Below are 18,732 nucleotides of genomic sequence, written 5' to 3' on the forward strand. Positions count from 1 at the left end.
AATAACAGCAATAATAATAATAATAATAATAAAACTGCAACCTCAATTAGTAGAAATGGTTCACTATGTGAACAAGGCTATTCTGACACCTTCTCAAGTCAGAGAGTAACCTCAAACATTTGTTTGGCTCTTTTTTGTTCCTCCTCGTCGTTCATCATTCGCAGCATCATGCCCTAACTTCCACATTTCTGTCGCTTACATTTCCCAGTGAACAAGCAAAACCAGTCATCGTTCCCATGATGTTAGCAGAAATATGGCTAGTTAACATTAGCAGAAAGATGCTCTCAGTGATAAAAAGTCTTTCACCTATACACAATATTATCATGCCAAGTGATTTAATGGAAATGAATGAATGAAGTGGAAATGAAATGTGGCATTTATGAAACAACGCACACACAATAACAGCTAACTACATACACTACATTGCCAAATGTTTTGGGACACCCCTCCACTTTGCTAAGCGTGGACAAAGATGTGAGTGAAGGTGATCGTGTCTTAAGCGATAAACCTTAAGATTTAAGGGAAATCTATTTACTTTATGCCTACTTACTAACTCCAAATTTTCTCTTTCCAAATGCACCATTGTTAACATTCAAAATCATGTCATTAACTGTAATCTTTAAAAGTAGTATGTAACAAAACAAGGATTACCTAAATATTTAATAAAGTTTTACATATATTGCGATAAAGTATACTATATAATGTTTTAGACTAATTAATTGTACAATACATCTAGAAATAATATGAGAAGAAACCAATTTGTAAGTATACTGTTTTAATAGACAAAATAAGTTACATAATAATAATAATAATAATAATAATAATAATGCAACCAATGAAAACCTTACTTTTATTGGTTAATTCATTGTCACAGACCAACCCTGTGCTTACTTTCAACCCATAGATCAGATGTACAGTGATGACTGACACCCTTCATAAAAATGAACAATATATATAAAATATCTATATAAAAATATCTAAATTATCAGTTACACTTGCAATTAGTAATTCTTTCAGCCTATGGAAATGTCACCTAGTTCTAAGACAATATATTTCTGAAGCAATGCATTTTTTTGTTTGTTTAAAAGCACTTGTTTCATAATTATTGGCACCCTCCATTTAAAATTTCCCTGAAGGAGCACTTCTCCATCAGCATTCGTCCACTAAGAAGGTTGGAGACGTTTGCAACGGGATTTTGGAGCACTTCTCAAAATGTTTCATATTCGTTCGTAGGCTAATCACAAGAAATTCACTTTCAGAGAGCTACTAAAGGTGTACCTTCATGTTACTCATATCTTATATGCATCTCTTATGCAAGGCTTCTACAGCTAAATTATACACCTTCCTACTTTGCAGTGATGTGCAGGAAGAAATACACAGAGTGAGAAACATAACTAAAATTGAATACTATATGGCTCATATGGAAAATACAGATAATAAAACTAAAGAATGTTTAAATAAATAATGAAATCATAAATCTAAAACAAATTAGATGTTCGAATGAATAAGTGTGTATGTACAGTACTCAAACTGACAGTCCAGAGGTAAACATAAGAGCCAAAAATAATGTACAGGTTATGCTACATTCTACACTCGACTCTTTTATAATCACTTGGATTCCAGGTAAAACAGATCCAGTTCAAGCAGGGCTTTATAAAACATGGTTACAAAAATAAATATATATATTCAAGGGATTTTAATTTCCTTATCAATAGCGATTTCCAGGCGTCTATTTAAGAGGTGGATTACTGTAATACCCCTTGTCTTATTCATGTTTCAATAAAGCTTCACCGTATTCACTTGTGTTTCTAAGAACTCTCAGTTTGTGTCAAAACTCAAGTTTGGATCACAGTCAAGGCCATCACAACAAATCAGTCATGCCTTATAAGCCATTATAATAAAGTATCTCTACAATAATCATAGTCATTCCACACTGTGATTTGCCAGTAAGTGCTGACATTTGAACAAATCATCGCATCAGAATGGAAAAACATTGGCTTAGTATTTTACATACTCACTAAGAATAATGACAAAGAATTAGGGGAAAACCAGGATGAAAAGTGAAAGAGAAAGTTACCTGAGTTAGCTGATTAATAACACAAACTGTTCAAAGCAGAACACGAGATGTAAACGATCAACGTTTTAAAGTGTAAAAGCATTACGACTTGAGTAATGAGTAAAGTATGAGCAATCACTTCACACATTATGTCCTGTTTAACAGCTTCATCATTTTGAAAGGGCTAGAAAAACTGTATCGACGCTCCATACTACTCGCTACATCAATATCAACGTCTTTTTCCCCATCATCACACAGGTTTTCAGACTGTACTCTGAACTAATTCTCTTGTTCTTCAAATTGCTTCAACAGAATAAATACATAACGTTAAATATGGAGTACAGTTTGGAAACCAGAGCGTTAAGGGATGTCTCCCAGCACCACAAAAGGCTGAAGAGGCAGGATTTTCAGAGGAGATAGACTGCACATGCTGTGGAAGAATGGAAAGACCTTCTCAGTGAAGTGGTGCGAGAACATGTGGATAACTGCATTACTGCCAGGATCTATGAACCAGACTTCCTCTAAATCCATGTCCAGACGGATTCTGATCTTCTGGGGTTTGGCATCCAAAGGGAGAGGAGTATACACACCCCAAGGGGACCGAGCAGACAGCTTTTGACCGTCATACCCAATACCCCAAGCTCCACTGGGAAAAACACTGGGTTTTTTTCTCTGCACAGACTCAGTAGTCACTCCGAGCATCCAGAAGGTGCTGTTTCCCACATCAACATCCCAACAGTGCAGCCCTGAAGAGAAGCCCTCAGAACCCAGCACACACAAACTCCTAAACCTCTCAGGAGTGTCCAAAACTGGTGCTCTGGGTTTGTCAGCCTTGTCTTCGCAGTCATCATCACCGTCTCTCACACTGGTCAGATCTGGAGACAGGATGAGTTGCGAGTGAGCCGTGTTTGGATCCAAAATAACAGGAGCTGAGGAGACAAGTCACAGTAAGTGTATCTTTATCAGCGCTTAACAGGTGTAGAAGGTTTTTTATTGCTCTCAGAGAGGAAGTATATTTTCAAAGACTATACCCACACATTCATATATGTAAACATACAAACGGAATACATATTGAGTACAGTTTGTACTACAAATCACGTTTTACTACAAATTACTGATTTCTTTATATTGTTAGGTATCCTTTTCATTTCAGACCACAAGTTTTCAGTTGGGTTCAAGTCAGAGACTGAGATGGTCACTGATATTATGTTTCTTTCAACATTTTTTTTGTTTATTAGGAAGTGTGTGTCCAAGCCATATCTTCATATTGTTGAAAGTTATAGCTTTGGCTGAATATCACTATCAGTGATGTCTAAATATGTGTTTCCCTGCAATGAACAACAATCCCTTGTATTCTCTAAGTCTGACATATGGTAGTTTTGCAAAAACACTTGGTCTGATGAGATCATGGTAGAAGTTTAGGGTCAAAATTCTAAAAGAAACATTGGCACAAAAGGATAACTAATCAACCAAAGAACACCACGCCCACAGTGAAGCATGGTGGTGGCAGCATCATACTATGAGGCTAATTCTCTTCAGCTGAGAACAGAAGGAATCATGGATATCTCCAAAAACTATTTGGCATAAAGCCGACAGGCCTTTGTTCAACAGCTAAAGCTGAAGAAAAATATCACCTTCTTCCAGCTTGATAATGAACCAAATCTTGTCAAAAACCTGAGGAGTGACTTGAAGAGGCTGTGTGATCCTTTTGTTATGCTTTTGATTATAGAAAAGATTAATGATGATGATCGTTCCAGTTCTTACAGCTTGTGGCCTGTTGTGTATCTGGTGAATGATTTTTTTGATCGTTTAATTGAGCTGAATAGTATTGAAGGCAGAGCCATAGTCAATGTAGAGGATTCTGGCAGAGTGCCTCAGGTCTTGTAGTAGGAAATGGAGGAAAGATGCTACACTTACATTCACACAAAGGAAGCTTGTAATGAAATCATTCTATCTGCTTCCCCACCAGGAACATTGCCGTTCTCAAATAATCTAATTTATGATGTTGGCACAGAAAAGTGTTTTCAGTTTTTTATAATTAAAATAAAAGACTCACTGTATTTAATGATGTTCTGCATTTTGTTCCAAAGGTTGAACTGAAGATTTCCCACGTACATTGCAACATCAATAACTTCACCAGAGGCCACAGTTGGATCGAAATCTTTGTACTCAGTTCTAAAAAGAAAAAGAAAATGGAGTCAGGGCTGCAGTAATCTCCATAGCAAGTCGCCAGATTTGGAGTTCCCCGGAATTTCTTGATGTTCATAAGCTAGCCATAGCAAGTTGTCTGAGTGTTTATTAGCTATAACAAAGAAAGATATTTTAGGTTCCAATGTCTCTCAAGTCTATAGGATGACAAATAAATGGTCAGTTGGACTTTGTGGCTGTTTTGCATGCAAACAAAACAGAAACAAAATGAGAAGCAGGTCAAGTCCAACTTACTTTTCCAAAGACTTATCAAAGTTCTGTAAAAACAAAAAAGCGAAAAATTTAGGATTAATAAACAAATTATGACCGACTATGCAATGTAAGCATAACAAGATAACAGGATTGAACAGGATTAGGATGGATAATGAATGGATGAATGTCTGATAGATGAGAGACCTAACCTTGAGGAATTTGATGTCTTCCGATTCAAGTTCATTACTTATGTCTTTAATAGTGTCTGAGAGCGTCATGATCTCTTGATTCATTTGTTCTATTTTGCTTTCCAGGCTATTTGTCTTCTGCTGCTCCTCCTTCTTCAGCTGATTCATCATGGCTTTATTCTCCTTTTGCAGAAACTGACGAAGTTTCTTAAACTCCTCCTTTATCTGATTCCTTATGTACTCTGCTTGTTGCTGACATGATTAACACAAATGCCAGTAAGTCAGACATGTCTAATATTTTGTCACAGATAATATAATACCATGTAGAAATATGGTGCAAGCCACCTATAAGAACTTATAATATGAAACAAGTTAATAGTTGCCATTATCAGATTTATCTTTATTGGCAGAATTTTTACAAGTGGCAAACATTTAGGTCACTAAAGTTGCATTTCATTTTCATGCACATTTTTTATATATACGATGATATCATATATCAGCAGTCTAGCCATTCTCACCTTTATGTGAGCTACGTTTCGGTGACAGTGAAACTGGGCATCTTGGAGGCTCTTCATTTTCATTTTCAAGGTATTCACTGAACTCATAAGAATACCCTGCAATCAAGCAGGCAAAATTTATCCTGATTGCGATTTATTTCATTTTAATGAAGCACCAAAATGAAACTTATAGCTGAAATTAAAGACATAGTGGATCAAAAAACAGAATATGAAAATAAAAACGAAAACAAAGAGAAGAGGGTTTTATTATTATTGTGGATATGCTGTAAGAAGTTTGGTAAAATACAAATCAATGAACTTGCGATAGATAGATAGATAGATAGATAGATAGATAGATAGATAGATAGATAGATAGATAGATAGATAGATAGATAGATAGAAATGTGAACAGTGTCTGAAAATACTGTGGTGAATTAGTGTTTACTGGCTGCTACTATAGAGAAAGACTCGCTCAAGGGCCAGGGCATATGTGTTTTAGAAAGCATTTAATGTGATGATTACGAACAATCTGTGTGATTATGAAGCATCAGAAATAAATCGTTATGAATTCTGATATTAACACAAGAGTATATCCAGAATATTATTTTTCTTGGCCTACACAGAGATGCCACTAAGGGTCACTTTCACATAAAGAATTCTGTAAGACTTTTGCTACACATTTTTATGCTGTATAAGCATGCTAAAGAAATCCAAAATATTACTAACGTTAGGAAAATTTCTACTACTTTAACCTGTGCGATTTTTTTTTTTTTTACCTTTAGATCAGAAGCCGCTTCATCGACGGGGATGAAGCAGTGTTGTTTATGTTTGCCGGAATCTCGACAGAGCAAGCACGCGGCATGTCCGTCATTCACACAGTAGAGTTTCAGCTTCTCCCTGTGCATGTCGCAGAGTGTCTCTGGATCTCCTCGGACCTTCATAAAGGCCTGACACAGGTTTTTCAGAGCCAAGTTAATCGGAGGGTTTGCCGTCGATCGTTTCCTGCAAAGCGGACACTCTTGGCAGCCTTTTGTTTCCCAGTACCGATGGACGCAGCTGCTGCACGCGCTGTGACCGCAGGACAGGAGCACGGGCTCCTTAAAGACATCACAGCACACGGGGCACGTGAAGTCGTCCTCAGAGAAGGAGCGTTTGGACGCCATAGCGAGAAGAACATCAACAAACTACTCACTTTATTCATAGTCAGGGTTTTTTTTTTATTATTTCAGTTTCTCTTTCACTCACCTATTTATACACCAGCCTGTTGACTTGTGTATGTATATTGGGAAACTACCCTAAATACCCCACCTTCTACTTTCAGTTCCAGGCTGCCCAGCTCATTACTAAGGCCAAAAATCCAGGTCAACACCAATGCTTCAACTATTCCCTTGAAATATTATACCTGTGTCATATTTGATATCTTCTCCATGAGTTCCATCTTTACATACATCTCCAGTACATCAGTAATACATGGAGGTTATCCATACATTTTTATTTTTTTTAGTTAATACAATCTTTAATTATTAAGGCTTAATGTATTTATCTTGGCATACGATGTGCAGTGACAAATACATGATTCATCTCCACCATTTTGGAAAGCTTTCTCTAAATGGGATCACAGACTTATTTTTGTATCTGACTCACATTTCTGCTCGTGAACAGATTAACTACCCATGTGATTTCTATTCATTTTAGACTGTAAGGTTTAGTGAAATTGATTGGTTTGTGAAAAAGGCCCTTCATCAATACGATCCTTACAAAGACATACACAGCTTTTAACCTCTAAAATCATGAGCGCCATTGCCGTGAATTTCAATCTAGTAAAAGTAACGTAGGTTTAGATTTATATGCAAAATGAAGTCTTGTGAACAGGGATTTCCAAAATACACAGATCAACGTTACATTATGAGCACTGAGGGGTGAAGTGAATAACACATTATCTCATCATGGCACCTGTTAGTGGGTGGGATATTTTAGGCAGCAAGTGAACATTTTATCCTCAAAGTTGATGTTAGAAGCAGGAAAAATGGACAAGCCTAAGGATTTGAGCGAGTTTGAAGAAGGGCCAAACTGTGATGGCTAGACGACTGGATCAGAGCATCTCCAAAATTGCAGCTCTTGTGGGGTGTTCCCGGTCCCCGGTATCAAAAGTGGTCCAAGGAAGGAACAGTGGTGACCCGGAGAAAGGGTCATGGGCGGCCAAGGCTCATTGATGCACGTGGGGAGAGAAGGCTGGTCAGTGTGACCCGATCCAACAGACGAGCTACTGTTGGTCAGATTGCTGAAGAAGTTAATGCTGCTTCTGATAGAAAGGTGTCAGAATATACAGTGCATGACGGGTTACGGCTCTTTTGGCAGCAAAACCAACACAATATTAGGCAGGTGGTCATAATGTTAAGCCTGGTCAGTGTATTTCGTAAAGTTCAAACATAGTATATTGTGATAAGTAAGGTTTTTTGTGCATCTGTATAGGTGGTATACTTTAGAACAAAATATAATTTCCACAGGACCATTGTACAACACACAACAGCACACAAGACTACATAAAGTGCAAATGCACAACAGTGCAAACTTTATTAAACGGTAAGGTTTAGTAAATAAAATAATTCTATTTGATTGTATAGCCATTATAACAGTTTTATGTATGTCTCATATATAGTAAATGTTATAGTGTGGATAAATGACTGATGTAAGCCTCCTGCATTGTGACATAACTGTTTTAGATAGTGTTTTAGTTTGTTGGATGTAGGTTTGCTTTAGACTCTACAAGAGCTGGTGATTGAGATGCAAAAATGGAAAAACCTCCACCCTGGGTAAGCTAGGAAAGCACCAGGAACTACACTGCCTGAGCTCATTGATGACTAATAACACAAACAGTTTAAAATGCAATTTTAGAATGTAATAAATCACAAGACATATAAGACACATGTTTTAAGTGAAACAGCCTTAAGTCTGATGCAATATATCCTGTCATATATTTCCATGACGAAACTACAGGAGGTATTTATTTGAATCACAGTTTACTCCACATTCTCTATATCACTACATGTTGTTGTTCCACTTCTCATGAGCCATTTGTAGAATCATGAGCATTTAAAGACATTTCGCAGTACCACAAGATGCTGGAAAGGCAGGATTTTCAGAGGAGACAAACTACACATGCTGTGGAAGAATGGAAAGACCTTTTCAGTGAATTGGTGTGAAAACATGTGGATAACTGCATTACTGCCAGGATCTATGAACCACAGCTCCTCCGAATCCATGTCCAGACGGATTCTGATCACCTGCTGTTTGGCAGCCAAAGTGAGAGGAGTGTACACTCCGTAAGGGGACCGAGCAGACAGATTTTGACCATCATACCCAATGCCCCAAATTCCACTGGGAAAAACATTGGGTTCTTTTCTCTGTACAGACTCAGTGGTCACTCCGAGCATCCAGAAGGTGCTGTTTCCCACATCAACATCCCAACAGTGCAGCCCTGAAGAAAAGCCCTCAGAACCCAGCACACACAAACTCCTAAACCTTTCAGGAGTGTCCAGAACTGGTGGTCTGGGTTTGTCATCCTTGTTTTCATGGTCGTCATCACTGTCTCTCACGCTGGTCAGATCTGGAGACAGGACGAGCTGTGAGTGAGCCGTGTTTGGGTCCAAAATAACAGGAGCTGAGGAGACAAATCATAGGTTTATCTTACTGAGAACTAAAAGCTGATACAAGAGCAAACCATTTAATATATTCTATACAGTTTAGTGTCTGTCTGAAGTTTTGCATGTGTGAATGTTTCTGGGCCTGGTGCCCTGCAATGGACTAGTATCTCAAGCATACAAACATATATTTCTGCCCATTGTAAAAATCATGGACAACATTTTGAGAACTGTAGATATACTAAAAGGCCCAAAATATGTAGACACCTGACCATCAATATGTGCTTTTTAAACATCAGATTCCAGAGTTGGACAACCTCTGGGAAGGCTTTCTACTAGATTTAGAAGCCTGGCTGTAGGGATTCAGCTACAAGAGCATTATTTAGGTTGGACAGTGATGTTAGGTGAGGAGGCCTGGTGTGCAGTCCACATACCAACTTAGGCAAGCCATGTTTTCATGGACCTTGCTTTTTGTGCACAGGAGCACAAATATCCTGCTCAGGTTTGTGGCCCTTTAGCTCCAGTAAAGTGAAATGTTAATGCTAAGGGATACAAAGACAATTGTGTGATTCCAACTTTGTGTCAACAGCTTGATGAAGGCTCACATAGGAGTGTGATGTGCAAGTGTCCACATACTTTTGACAAGATAGTGTCCATAAAGTGTTAACCAATAATGTGGCTTTGATAAACATATGACTTACTGTATTTAACGACAGTCTGCATTTTGTTCCAGAGTCTGAACTGTAGATTGCCGAGGTACTTTGCAACATCAATCACATCTTTTGAAACCATCTTTGGATCATCAGGTTTCGTTGTAGCTTTGGTTGTTCCTCCTGAAGTCACATTACAATTTGAATCTCTGTCCTGACTTCAAAAAAAGAAAAGAAATCCTTTGAATCCCTGAAAGATGTCTGGTTACAAGACAATGACTTTGAAACGATTTAGAGTATTAATGCCATGGAATCTTTTTGGTCAGCAGAAAGTTCTGCCTTTCCTTTTTCCAGGTAGTCCCCCGATGTGTAAATTAACTATTTATGTGATTGATTAGTAACAGAAAGCAGAGATAAATACTTTAACACAATCCGATGTCCCCCAAAAGTCAGAGACGGTAGATGGTAGTGACATTTGTTTGGGTTCAAAAGCACGATAAATGAAATATGAAGCAAAAGAAATTCAACTTACTTTGTTGGATTGTTCTTAAGCCTGTTCTAAAACATGAAAAAAGTAGACAGATTAATGAAGGAACTTTGTATTGTAACATGATGTTATTAGTGTAATGTGATATTAAACTAAACAGGAAAGCAAGATGGATGGATGGATTGATGGATGGAAGGAAGGAAGGAAGCCAATACCAACCTTTACCAATCTGATGTTTTCAGATTTTAATTCCCCTTTTATTCGTCCAATAGCGCTTGAGATGACCCGTGTCGTTTGTTTGTTGTTTTTTATTCTGTTTTCCGTCGTCTGCAATTTCTGCCGTACCTCCATGTCCAGTTTGCTCATCGTGTCTTCCTTTTCCTCCATCAGAAACTGCACAAGCTCCTGAATCTCCACATTAATCCGATTCTTTATGTACTCAGCCTGTTGCTGACATAATTAACACGCCACCAGTAAGTCCATGCCAAGACATGCCTTATAATGTCTAAGATCACTTTACTTGGATCAGATCTCACCTTTATGTGATCTATATTTTGATCGCAATGAAACTGGACATCCTCAAGGGTCTTCATTTTAAACTCCAGTGCATTCATATCACGCGTGAGTCTTTGCTACAGGGAGAAATACACAGTGTAAATGGTTTCCATTCACTTTACTAGCTCAAACTAGAGGGTTATCAGTGCCTACCTTAAGATGTGCTGCTGCTTCGTCGACAGAGATGACTCGGTGTTGTAGGTGTTTTCTGGAATATTTGCACACCAAGCACGCGAGCTGCCTGTCCTCCACACACACGAGTTTCAGCTCCTCTCCGTGGATGTCGCAGAGGATCTCGGAATCGCATCGGACCTTTAAGAAAGTCTGACACAAGTTTTTCAGAGCCAGGTTTACAGGCGGGTTTCTACTGGACCGTTTCCTGCAAAGCGGACACTCTCGGCAGCCTTTTGTTTCCCAGTACCGATGGACGCAGCTGCTGCACGCGCTGTGACCGCAGGACAGGAGCACGGGCTCCTTAAAGACATCACAGCACACGGGGCACGTGAAGTCGTCCTCAGAGAAGGAGCGTTTGGACGCCATAGCGAGAAGAACATCAACAAACTGTTTCGCTTCTTCAGAAACAAAAGTTTCAGTTTCTTGTTCATACTTTTTCTACGCACTGGAACGCCCACCTCTTTCGAGAACTGATTACTGTGTGCATGGTTTTGCTTTCAGTTCCTGGTTCATGGCTTAATTATCAAAGCCTATCCCACAGAGATGTGGGAAATCTCACCCCAGGTCAGATGCATCAAGCACACACGGACATGGATGCTACTTTGACAGATACCAACTAGATAAAAACTCAAGGCAATGATGTTCCTTAATGACTGTGGCAGCATAATGCACCCTGTACTGTAAGTTCAAGGTTGATCCAATCCAGCATCTGTCGGATGTACTGGACCGATCCATTCATGTTACCTGTCATGATCGGTTAGACGTTTAGGACATATACAGAAGGAGGACTAGACACATTAAAGACAGTCTGAATTTAATACACCTATTTTGTGTACAGCACGACAATTTTTTTTTACAAAATTGCTTTGCAAGAATATTTATTCTACCTTTGTGAATCAACAGTTATTGACTGTAACTCATTTATTGCTCTAAACAATTTTTTCTCTATCCACCTAAGGACATTTCCATGTAAAAAATGTGCATTTCCCTAGTATTGCCCAAAATTAGCAAAATACGAACAATTAAAAAATACACACACAAGATATTAAAACATTTTTTGCAATGAAAGTTTAATTTATTGTTTACATTTCATTGCATCACATCACATTTTTGCCATTGCGTAATCATAATTTCAAAGCTGTATTGAGTTGCTGAAGTGTTAAGGAAACATATGAAGCTGGATTATTAAAGCCATTTCTAAAACAAGGAAACAGGAAAAAAATGGAAGGCATGAAGTGTGAGGGAAAGAAACAAGAGAATTTTTAAAATTGAAAAATGAAAGAAAAGGAAAGAAAAGAGAAAATATATTCATATGTGCTGCTTTTAATTTTAACCCCCCCCCCCCAAAAAAAAATCTGTATTTTAGCTCTCTTGTATAAAATACCAAAGCACCAAAAATCATTAGCATTCACTTTTTTTTTTCCATAGATTTATCAGTGTATATAGACATGTTTCTCAACAAATCTGTTTTTCTTCATTAGACTAACAGATAATTCAGGGCCTTCAGTCAGATCTTACATTACTCATTTCAAGAACTGTCATGGGTAAAATGCTCATCGGTAAAATCTTAAGAGGAGACCTCTTACAGTGACTCCAGAAAAATGGATAGACTTTCTCAGTAAATGTGTAATTGAAGGTTTTTATTTCTGTGTCATAGAGCGGGTCAGAGAAGGACACCTGTCCCTGGTCCCAGTCCAGCTTGACTCTGATTCTCTCTAGTCCTCCCTCAGCAGAGAACGGAGACTTTGGCCGAGCAGGAGAGCGAGTGTAAAACCCACAATTACTCTCAACGCTCCACACGCCGCTATAAAACAGCCGTGCATTTTTTGGGTTGGACTCTGTGGTTATTCCTACCTCCCACAAACTCCTATCCGCAACCTCAACGTCCCAGCAGTGGCTCCCTGAGTCAAACCCTTCAGAACCGAGGACACACACGCTTGATTTGAACCGTTCTGGGTTATCAGGAAGGTGAGTCAGGTCATGGGTTTCATCAAATGTCACGCTGGTGAGATCTTCGGACAGTGTAAGCGATTTGTGTGCGGTGTTGGGATCCAGAATGACGGGACCTGATGATATATCATAGACAGAAAGGATAGATGGGATTAGGTGGATATATGATTATAAATGGCCATACAAATTTAGGAGCAATGTGTCCAAGATTTTGGTTGATAAATATTTAAATAATACACTGGTTTATCATGCCTTCCATACATTCCATTAAACATAATAAATAGATGTTAAACTCACTGTACTGCACGATGTCCTTCATTTTCACCCACGTTCTGTACGCCAGGTTGCCCAGGTGCTTCGCTTCGTCAATCAGTGCTCCTGAAACCATCAGTGGATCCTCAAAGGAGCACTGAGCTCTACAACAACACCCAGGAATCAGTACGGTGCCGAGTCTCCAAGCTGACCTCATGCAAACCATTATATTGAGAAACTACAACCACTAACCACTAACCTACAAACACTTGATGTTAACAACCCATTAGATTTAGTATAGGTACTAAATAATTCTCAGCGTGGGTTTAAACCAGATGAATTTGGCACAATAGGCCAAGAACAGTACTGAATTTTGTTATTTTAGTGTTCAACGTGTTGATTCATTTTCTAACACGCCGATGGCCGATGTTCCGGAAAAAGCAGCTTAAAAAGCTGTTAATAAAAGAACTATTAATAAAGAAACACATTATGGTGAAGTTTTCTTTGAGGACACATTTATGTCTTTCATAAGTTCAACTTACTTTCAGAGTAAAAGAAGAGAGATATTGGTAAGGGTATGACTGTTTTAAGATGTTCTAAGTGATCAGAGTTAAGAACTTGTAATGAACATGCGGCTATAAGTGGACAGAAAGTATAATGTATGCTGACAAATTGCTGTGCTTTAATAGGACTATGTCATTTCAGTGCAAGAAAAAGACCCAGACATTTAAATCTAAACCCAACTAATTGAAATATAAGCTGTGAAACAGATGGTATCTTTTCAGCTTATCATACAAGCTCATGTCATTTCTCTCATTTGCTATTTGGAGCCATCTGCCACAAAACCAAAAATGAGAATGCAGGAAATGACCCACCTTGCCACTGAGGCCTCAAAGTTCTGTGAAAGAAAATGTGCAGGTTTTCTGTTAAACAGGTCAGACATTTAATAACTAGAAATAAATTAATTAAAAAAAACTCAGCACATCTCTTTTCTCATTGTCTTCTTCAACTAATGTGTTACAAAACACACTGAGCTTCCTGCTACTTGTGTCTATGTACATTACATGCTTTGGCATGCTATGTAATAAAAACAGTCAAGTTTGTGTTTCCAGTACTGACAAGCATTTCAGGACTTGCGCTTAGTTGAAAACGTTTCACCAAGCACTACAAAAGACAAGACGTGTGTATTGGCTAGAAACATGGAAGCACAGTAGGAAGAATTGACCTTTATGAATAAGAGATCTTCAGTCCACATATCCTCTTCTATCACTCTGATTAGTTTCAAAAGAGACGACATGTCGCTGTTGATCTCGTCCAGCTTCTCCTCCAGCATCTGAATCTTCTGCTCTTCTTCTTGTCGCAGTGCAAGTAACCTCCCTGCCTCTTCAAATCGTAGAAACTGGTAGAGCTTCTGAAACTCATTCCTTATCTGCTGCTCTGTGCGTGTGGCCTGCCTCTGGATAAAGAAGCCACATGAAATTGGTGAAAGAAATTTTATAATAAATCATTATTCATAACAAATGTTATAATAAGTCATTAAAAGGGGCAGAATCTGCTACAAACACTAAACACATTACCCTGCCACAGAGACCCTGTTGCCATGCAACAGCATGTGGTCTCCATTTGGTTATGGCTCATCTGACCCCAAAAAATAGGTCAGTATACCAATGATGGCTTGAAACCAGCTAAATATAGACAGAATGAGCTTTTGTCTAAGGGTTTGGTTTGAGGGCAACTGTCATTTAATTCTTTTATGTTTAGAGCCTGTATAACCTAATTTCTGAAAAGCAGGCACTTTCAAATTCATGGTTTTTACCAAAACATTCTCTTACAAATTACTCCTGTTCCTAAGGCATTATATTACAATATATACACTATATTGCCAAAAGTATTCGCTCACCTGCCTTGACTCACATATGAACTTAAGTGACATCCCATTCCTAATCCATAGGGTTCAATATGACGTCGGTCCACCCTTTGCAGCTATAACAGCTTCAACTCTTCTGGGAAGGCTGTCCACAAGGTTCAGGAGTGTGTTTATGGGAATTTTTGACCATTCTTCCAGAAGCGCATTTGTGAGGTCACACACTGATGTTGGACAAGAAGGCCTGGCTCTCAGTCTCCGCTCTAATTCATCCCAAAGGTGTTCTATCAGGTTGAGGTCAAGACTCTGTGCAGGCCAGTCAAGTTCATCCACACCAGACTCTGTCATCCATGTCTTTATGGACCTTTCTTTGGGCACTGGTTCACAGTCATGTTGGAAGAGGAAGGGGCCAGCTCCAAACTGTTCCCACAAAGTTGGCAGCATGGAATTGTCCAAAATGTCTTGGTATGCTGAAGCATTCAGAGTTCCTTTCACTGGAACTAAGGGGCCAAGCCCAGCTCCTGAAAAACAACCCCACACCATAATCCCCCCTCCACCAAACTTTACACTTGGCACAATGCAGTCAGACAAGTACCGTTCTCCTGGCAACCGCCAAACCCAGACTCGTCCATCAGATTGCCAGATGGAGAAGCGCGATTCGTCACTCCAGAGAACGCGTCTCCACTGCTCTAGAGTCCAGTGGCGGCGTGCTTTACACCACTGCATCCGATGCTTTGCATTGCACTTGGTGATGTATGGCTTGGATGCAGCTGCTCGGCCATGGAAACCCATTCCATGAAGCTCTCTGCGCACTGTTCTTGAGCTAATCTGAAGGCCACATGATGTTTGGAGGTCTGTAGCGACTGACTCTGCAGAAAGTTGGCAACCTCTTCGCACTATGCGCCTCAGCATCCGCTGACCCCGCTCCGTCAGTTTACGTGGCCTACCACTTCGTGGCTGAGTTGCTGTTGTTCCCAAACACTTCCACGTTCTTATAATACAGCTAACAGTTGACTGTGGAATATTTAGGAGCGAGGAAATTTCACGACTGGATTTGTTGCACAGGTGGCATCCTATCACAGTTCCACGCTGGAATTCACTGAGCTCCTGAGAGCGACCCATTCTTTCACTAATGTTTGTAAAAACAGTCTGCATGCCTAGGTGCTTGATTTTATACATCTGTGGCCATGGAAGTGATTGGAACACCTGATTCTGATTATTTGGATGGGTGAGCGAATACTTTTGGCAATATAGTGTATATATATATATATATATATATATATATATATATATATATATATATATATTTATTTATTTAATTTCAATTCAACAAAGTTAGTGATACAAAGTACATTAATATTCACCTACACCTACCTTTAAATCTTAGGACTAATTTTTTAATGATCGCAATTTAAGTATTCTACAATTAGAAAATCTAAAATACATATATAAATGTTAATCAATAAATAGTTTTTGTGAATTGTTCCAAATCAGTATGATGTACAGTACATCTGATCTAATCTAATCAGAAAAGGCCAAAAATCTTTAGCGCTCTGATTACGCACTTGTAGCATGCCACATATTTACAAATTGCCCTTAAATACCAGCAATGTCTGTAGATTTTATTTTAATTTATTATCCATCGAGTGCGTCTGCCTTTAAATACGCATTCAGAGTCTCATAGGATCTGAGAGGAAAGTTCTCGTTTTTACCAAGTTTTACCTTTCCTCGTATGATTGCAATGCTGTATCATTTACGTAGAACTGTTGCAACAATAGTATTTGAATTGTAATAAAACACAAAGCTCTGGATTGTGTATATGTGTATTGCAAGTCACTCTGGATAACGGCAAATGCCAGAAATGTAAATATAAGTCGGATCTCAGCGTGTCTGGTGGAGATTTCATCTTGAAATCTCATCAGCTGAACCTGCAGGTGACCCAGCCCAGGATTTCCTCTTTGGCCACTGCTCGCAACCTCGCAACCTGCTGGTAACCTTGGGGTTACCATGGACTGTCCTTTTCCTCCCATGTTACTAATAATTAAGCTAGATAGAAAGTACTTCTTTAGATCATCTCACTGGACCAGAAAGTAGATTTAAATTTCTACCTAAAGAGGACTGTATGAGAATACGAGAAATATGCATTTATTCTCCCTTTAGAGAATTCAAAACAAATCTAAAAAGTGTTACCATGATAAACAGCTAAAAAACAAAACTTAACCAATGAATAATTGTCCTTTTCATAGCCCTGCTCGTTAGGAATTTAAAGATACCTGCTGTTATCATTCTATTAGCAGTTAATTATAATTTTAATTTAATACCCATGATGTTGATTACCAGTTGGCATATTTGCATATTTATGTAGTGAGGATGATAAACTGTACTGGATGCAGGATTAATATTAAACAATAAGAATGAAAATTCATGGTGAGTGCATTTTTTATATATAAATGTTTTACAGTCTATGAAATTGTGGAAATGATTAAATTATAAAACTAATTCTTACCCTAATGTGTGCTGTGGCTTTGTGGTAAGACTGTTTCACTTGACTGAAGCAGTCCAGCGTTTCCTGTAGGGGCTTTAGTGCAGTATTGAGTTCCTTCTGGTGAAAAAACACACACAGGAGAAATATATAAGGTAAATATGTACATTATTCACTTTGTATGTAACATGAACATCGGCTTACCCTATAGTGATCTGCAGCCTCGTCTATGGGATAGCATTCGTGGGTGTTGTGCTCTGGAGTTATTTGACAAATCAGACATATAGGCTGTTTATCTTCCAGACAGAAGAGTTTAAGTTGTTGGCTGTGTAAGCTGCAGTGCTGTTCAGAGCCCGCTGCATATCTCTGTCTGTATTCCTCTAAGTGAGACTCGCACAGAATCTTCAATGCGGTGTTAGATTCGGGTTCGTATAGATTCAGCACTTTGCACACTGGACACTCGCGCCTTTCCTTTTTTCTCCAGAATTCTTCCAGGCACCCTTTACAGATGCTATGGCAGCATGACAGGACAACAGGATCTTTGAAGATGTCATAACACACTGGACAGGAGAGATCTTCTTCAGCTGACATCTTCTCCCTTCGTTCAAGTCACCAAGAATACGATTTAACCACTGATATTTTGAGTTATATGGTCTTCACTTCCTCTTTCACCCTAAAACCAGAAGAGGGTGGAGGGAATGGAGTCGGAAGATCTGAAGAGAGTTTAACAGAATGAGACGAACCTGAGTCATTATTATTTATTTATTTATTTATTTATTTATTTATTTATTTATTTATTTATTTATTTATTTATTTATTTATTTATTATTATAATTATTTATAATAATAATAATAATAATAATAATAATAATAATAATAATTATTATTATTATTATTATTATTATTATTATTTATTATCATTATTATTATTATTGTTATTATTATTAGACTTTATATTTTGTGAACAGCGACCCAATTTGTTTTTCTTTTAATGAACTGCATTCATATATTAAGCTTCATGTATATTTTTAAATTGAGCATATTCACCAGTATGTATAAAACTACTAACTGTAACAATTCTCAACCGAACACAAAAAATTCGGTGACTCTTAGAGCTACATTAATCTAGGACATGGACATTACAATATAACAAAGAATTTAACCTCTTTTTCTTCTTAAAACAACATGGATAAGGGTAATGATTTTCTTTCTTGGTGAAACTAAAACTATACGATCCATGTAGATGTGCTAAACCACCAGATTGCTTAAAACGAATGTGGATGTTGCTACTTATTCCAGTAAAGTAAAGTTTCTTTTTGATACTGTCAGTCTGCATCTGAGTGATGTGGCTCACTCTTTCTCTAGCTCATTTTTCTTGCACTCACGTTAGCAAAACACTGCATTCTGCTAGCACACCCTCAGAATTAGCAAAATTTGCTTTGAGGACTTTGACCGCAGAACTATTTCCTATGCTAACTTTACCTCCTGGCTGTTTTTTTCTTTTAGCTACACACCTATAACATCCTAACATGCTAA

General features: G+C 38.3%; 3 protein-coding genes across 4 annotated transcripts; all 3 read right to left on the minus strand.

Moving 5' to 3' along the window:
* Positions 1-885: 885 nt before the first annotated feature.
* LOC131344212 (zinc-binding protein A33-like) lies at positions 886-6,333 on the minus strand. Its single transcript, XM_058376317.1, has 6 exons — positions 5,918-6,333; positions 5,163-5,258; positions 4,666-4,896; positions 4,499-4,521; positions 4,113-4,231; positions 886-2,985 (listed from the first exon to the last, which is right to left on the minus strand). Exons 1-6 carry the CDS (start codon positions 6,302-6,304, stop codon positions 2,417-2,419), a joined length of 1,425 nt encoding a protein of 474 aa, XP_058232300.1. The 5' UTR covers positions 6,305-6,333; the 3' UTR covers positions 886-2,416.
* Positions 6,334-7,713: 1,380 nt separating this feature from the next.
* On the minus strand, positions 7,714-11,249 carry LOC131344209 (zinc-binding protein A33-like). The gene is made up of 6 exons (XM_058376313.1): positions 10,628-11,249; positions 10,456-10,551; positions 10,139-10,369; positions 9,965-9,990; positions 9,484-9,650; positions 7,714-8,802 (listed from the first exon to the last, which is right to left on the minus strand). The coding sequence occupies exons 1-6, from the start codon at positions 11,012-11,014 to the stop codon at positions 8,225-8,227; spliced, it is 1,485 nt and encodes a 494-aa protein (XP_058232296.1). The 5' UTR covers positions 11,015-11,249; the 3' UTR covers positions 7,714-8,224.
* A 207-nt stretch (positions 11,250-11,456) lies between these two features.
* Positions 11,457-17,824, minus strand: LOC131344214 (E3 ubiquitin-protein ligase TRIM35-like). Of its 2 annotated transcripts, none has more exons than XM_058376320.1 (6): positions 17,401-17,824; positions 17,221-17,313; positions 14,076-14,306; positions 13,726-13,748; positions 12,896-13,014; positions 11,457-12,714 (listed from the first exon to the last, which is right to left on the minus strand). In XM_058376320.1, the coding sequence occupies exons 1-6, from the start codon at positions 17,785-17,787 to the stop codon at positions 12,152-12,154; spliced, it is 1,416 nt and encodes a 471-aa protein (XP_058232303.1). In that variant the 5' UTR covers positions 17,788-17,824; the 3' UTR covers positions 11,457-12,151. The 2 variants fall into 2 exon arrangements, with proteins under 2 accessions (XP_058232303.1, XP_058232302.1); XM_058376319.1 differs by having other exon boundaries at positions 11,482-12,714; positions 17,221-17,316.
* Positions 17,825-18,732: the final 908 nt, after the last annotated feature.

This window comes from Hemibagrus wyckioides, linkage group LG23 (genome assembly GCF_019097595.1).
Source record: "Hemibagrus wyckioides isolate EC202008001 linkage group LG23, SWU_Hwy_1.0, whole genome shotgun sequence".
In the NCBI taxonomy this organism is placed as follows: Eukaryota; Metazoa; Chordata; class Actinopteri; order Siluriformes; family Bagridae; genus Hemibagrus; species Hemibagrus wyckioides.

Excerpts from the sequence above, each read along its gene's own strand:
- LOC131344212 (XM_058376317.1), bottom strand. The coding sequence starts at position 6,304 with ATGGCGTCCAAACGCTCCTTCTCTGAGGACGACTTCACGTGCCCCGTG. Across the intron at positions 5,259-5,917 it reads AAGCGGCTTCTGATCTAAAG|GGTATTCTTATGAGTTCAGT; the intron begins GTAAAAAAAAAA and ends GCTTGATTGCAG. Across the intron at positions 4,232-4,498 it reads TTTGATAAGTCTTTGGAAAA|AACTGAGTACAAAGATTTCG; the intron begins GTAAGTTGGACT and ends TTTTCTTTTTAG.
- LOC131344209 (XM_058376313.1), bottom strand. The coding sequence starts at position 11,014 with ATGGCGTCCAAACGCTCCTTCTCTGAGGACGACTTCACGTGCCCCGTG. Across the intron at positions 10,552-10,627 it reads AAGCAGCAGCACATCTTAAG|CAAAGACTCACGCGTGATAT; the intron begins GTAGGCACTGAT and ends TTCTCCCTGTAG. Across the intron at positions 9,651-9,964 it reads CTTAAGAACAATCCAACAAA|TCAGGACAGAGATTCAAATT; the intron begins GTAAGTTGAATT and ends CTTTTTTTGAAG.
- LOC131344214 (XM_058376319.1), bottom strand. The coding sequence starts at position 17,787 with ATGTCAGCTGAAGAAGATCTCTCCTGTCCAGTGTGTTATGACATCTTC. Across the intron at positions 17,317-17,400 it reads AGGCTGCAGATCACTATAGG|AAGGAACTCAATACTGCACT; the intron begins GTAAGCCGATGT and ends TTTTTTCACCAG. Across the intron at positions 14,307-17,220 it reads AAGCCACAGCACACATTAGG|AGGCAGGCCACACGCACAGA; the intron begins GTAAGAATTAGT and ends TTCTTTATCCAG.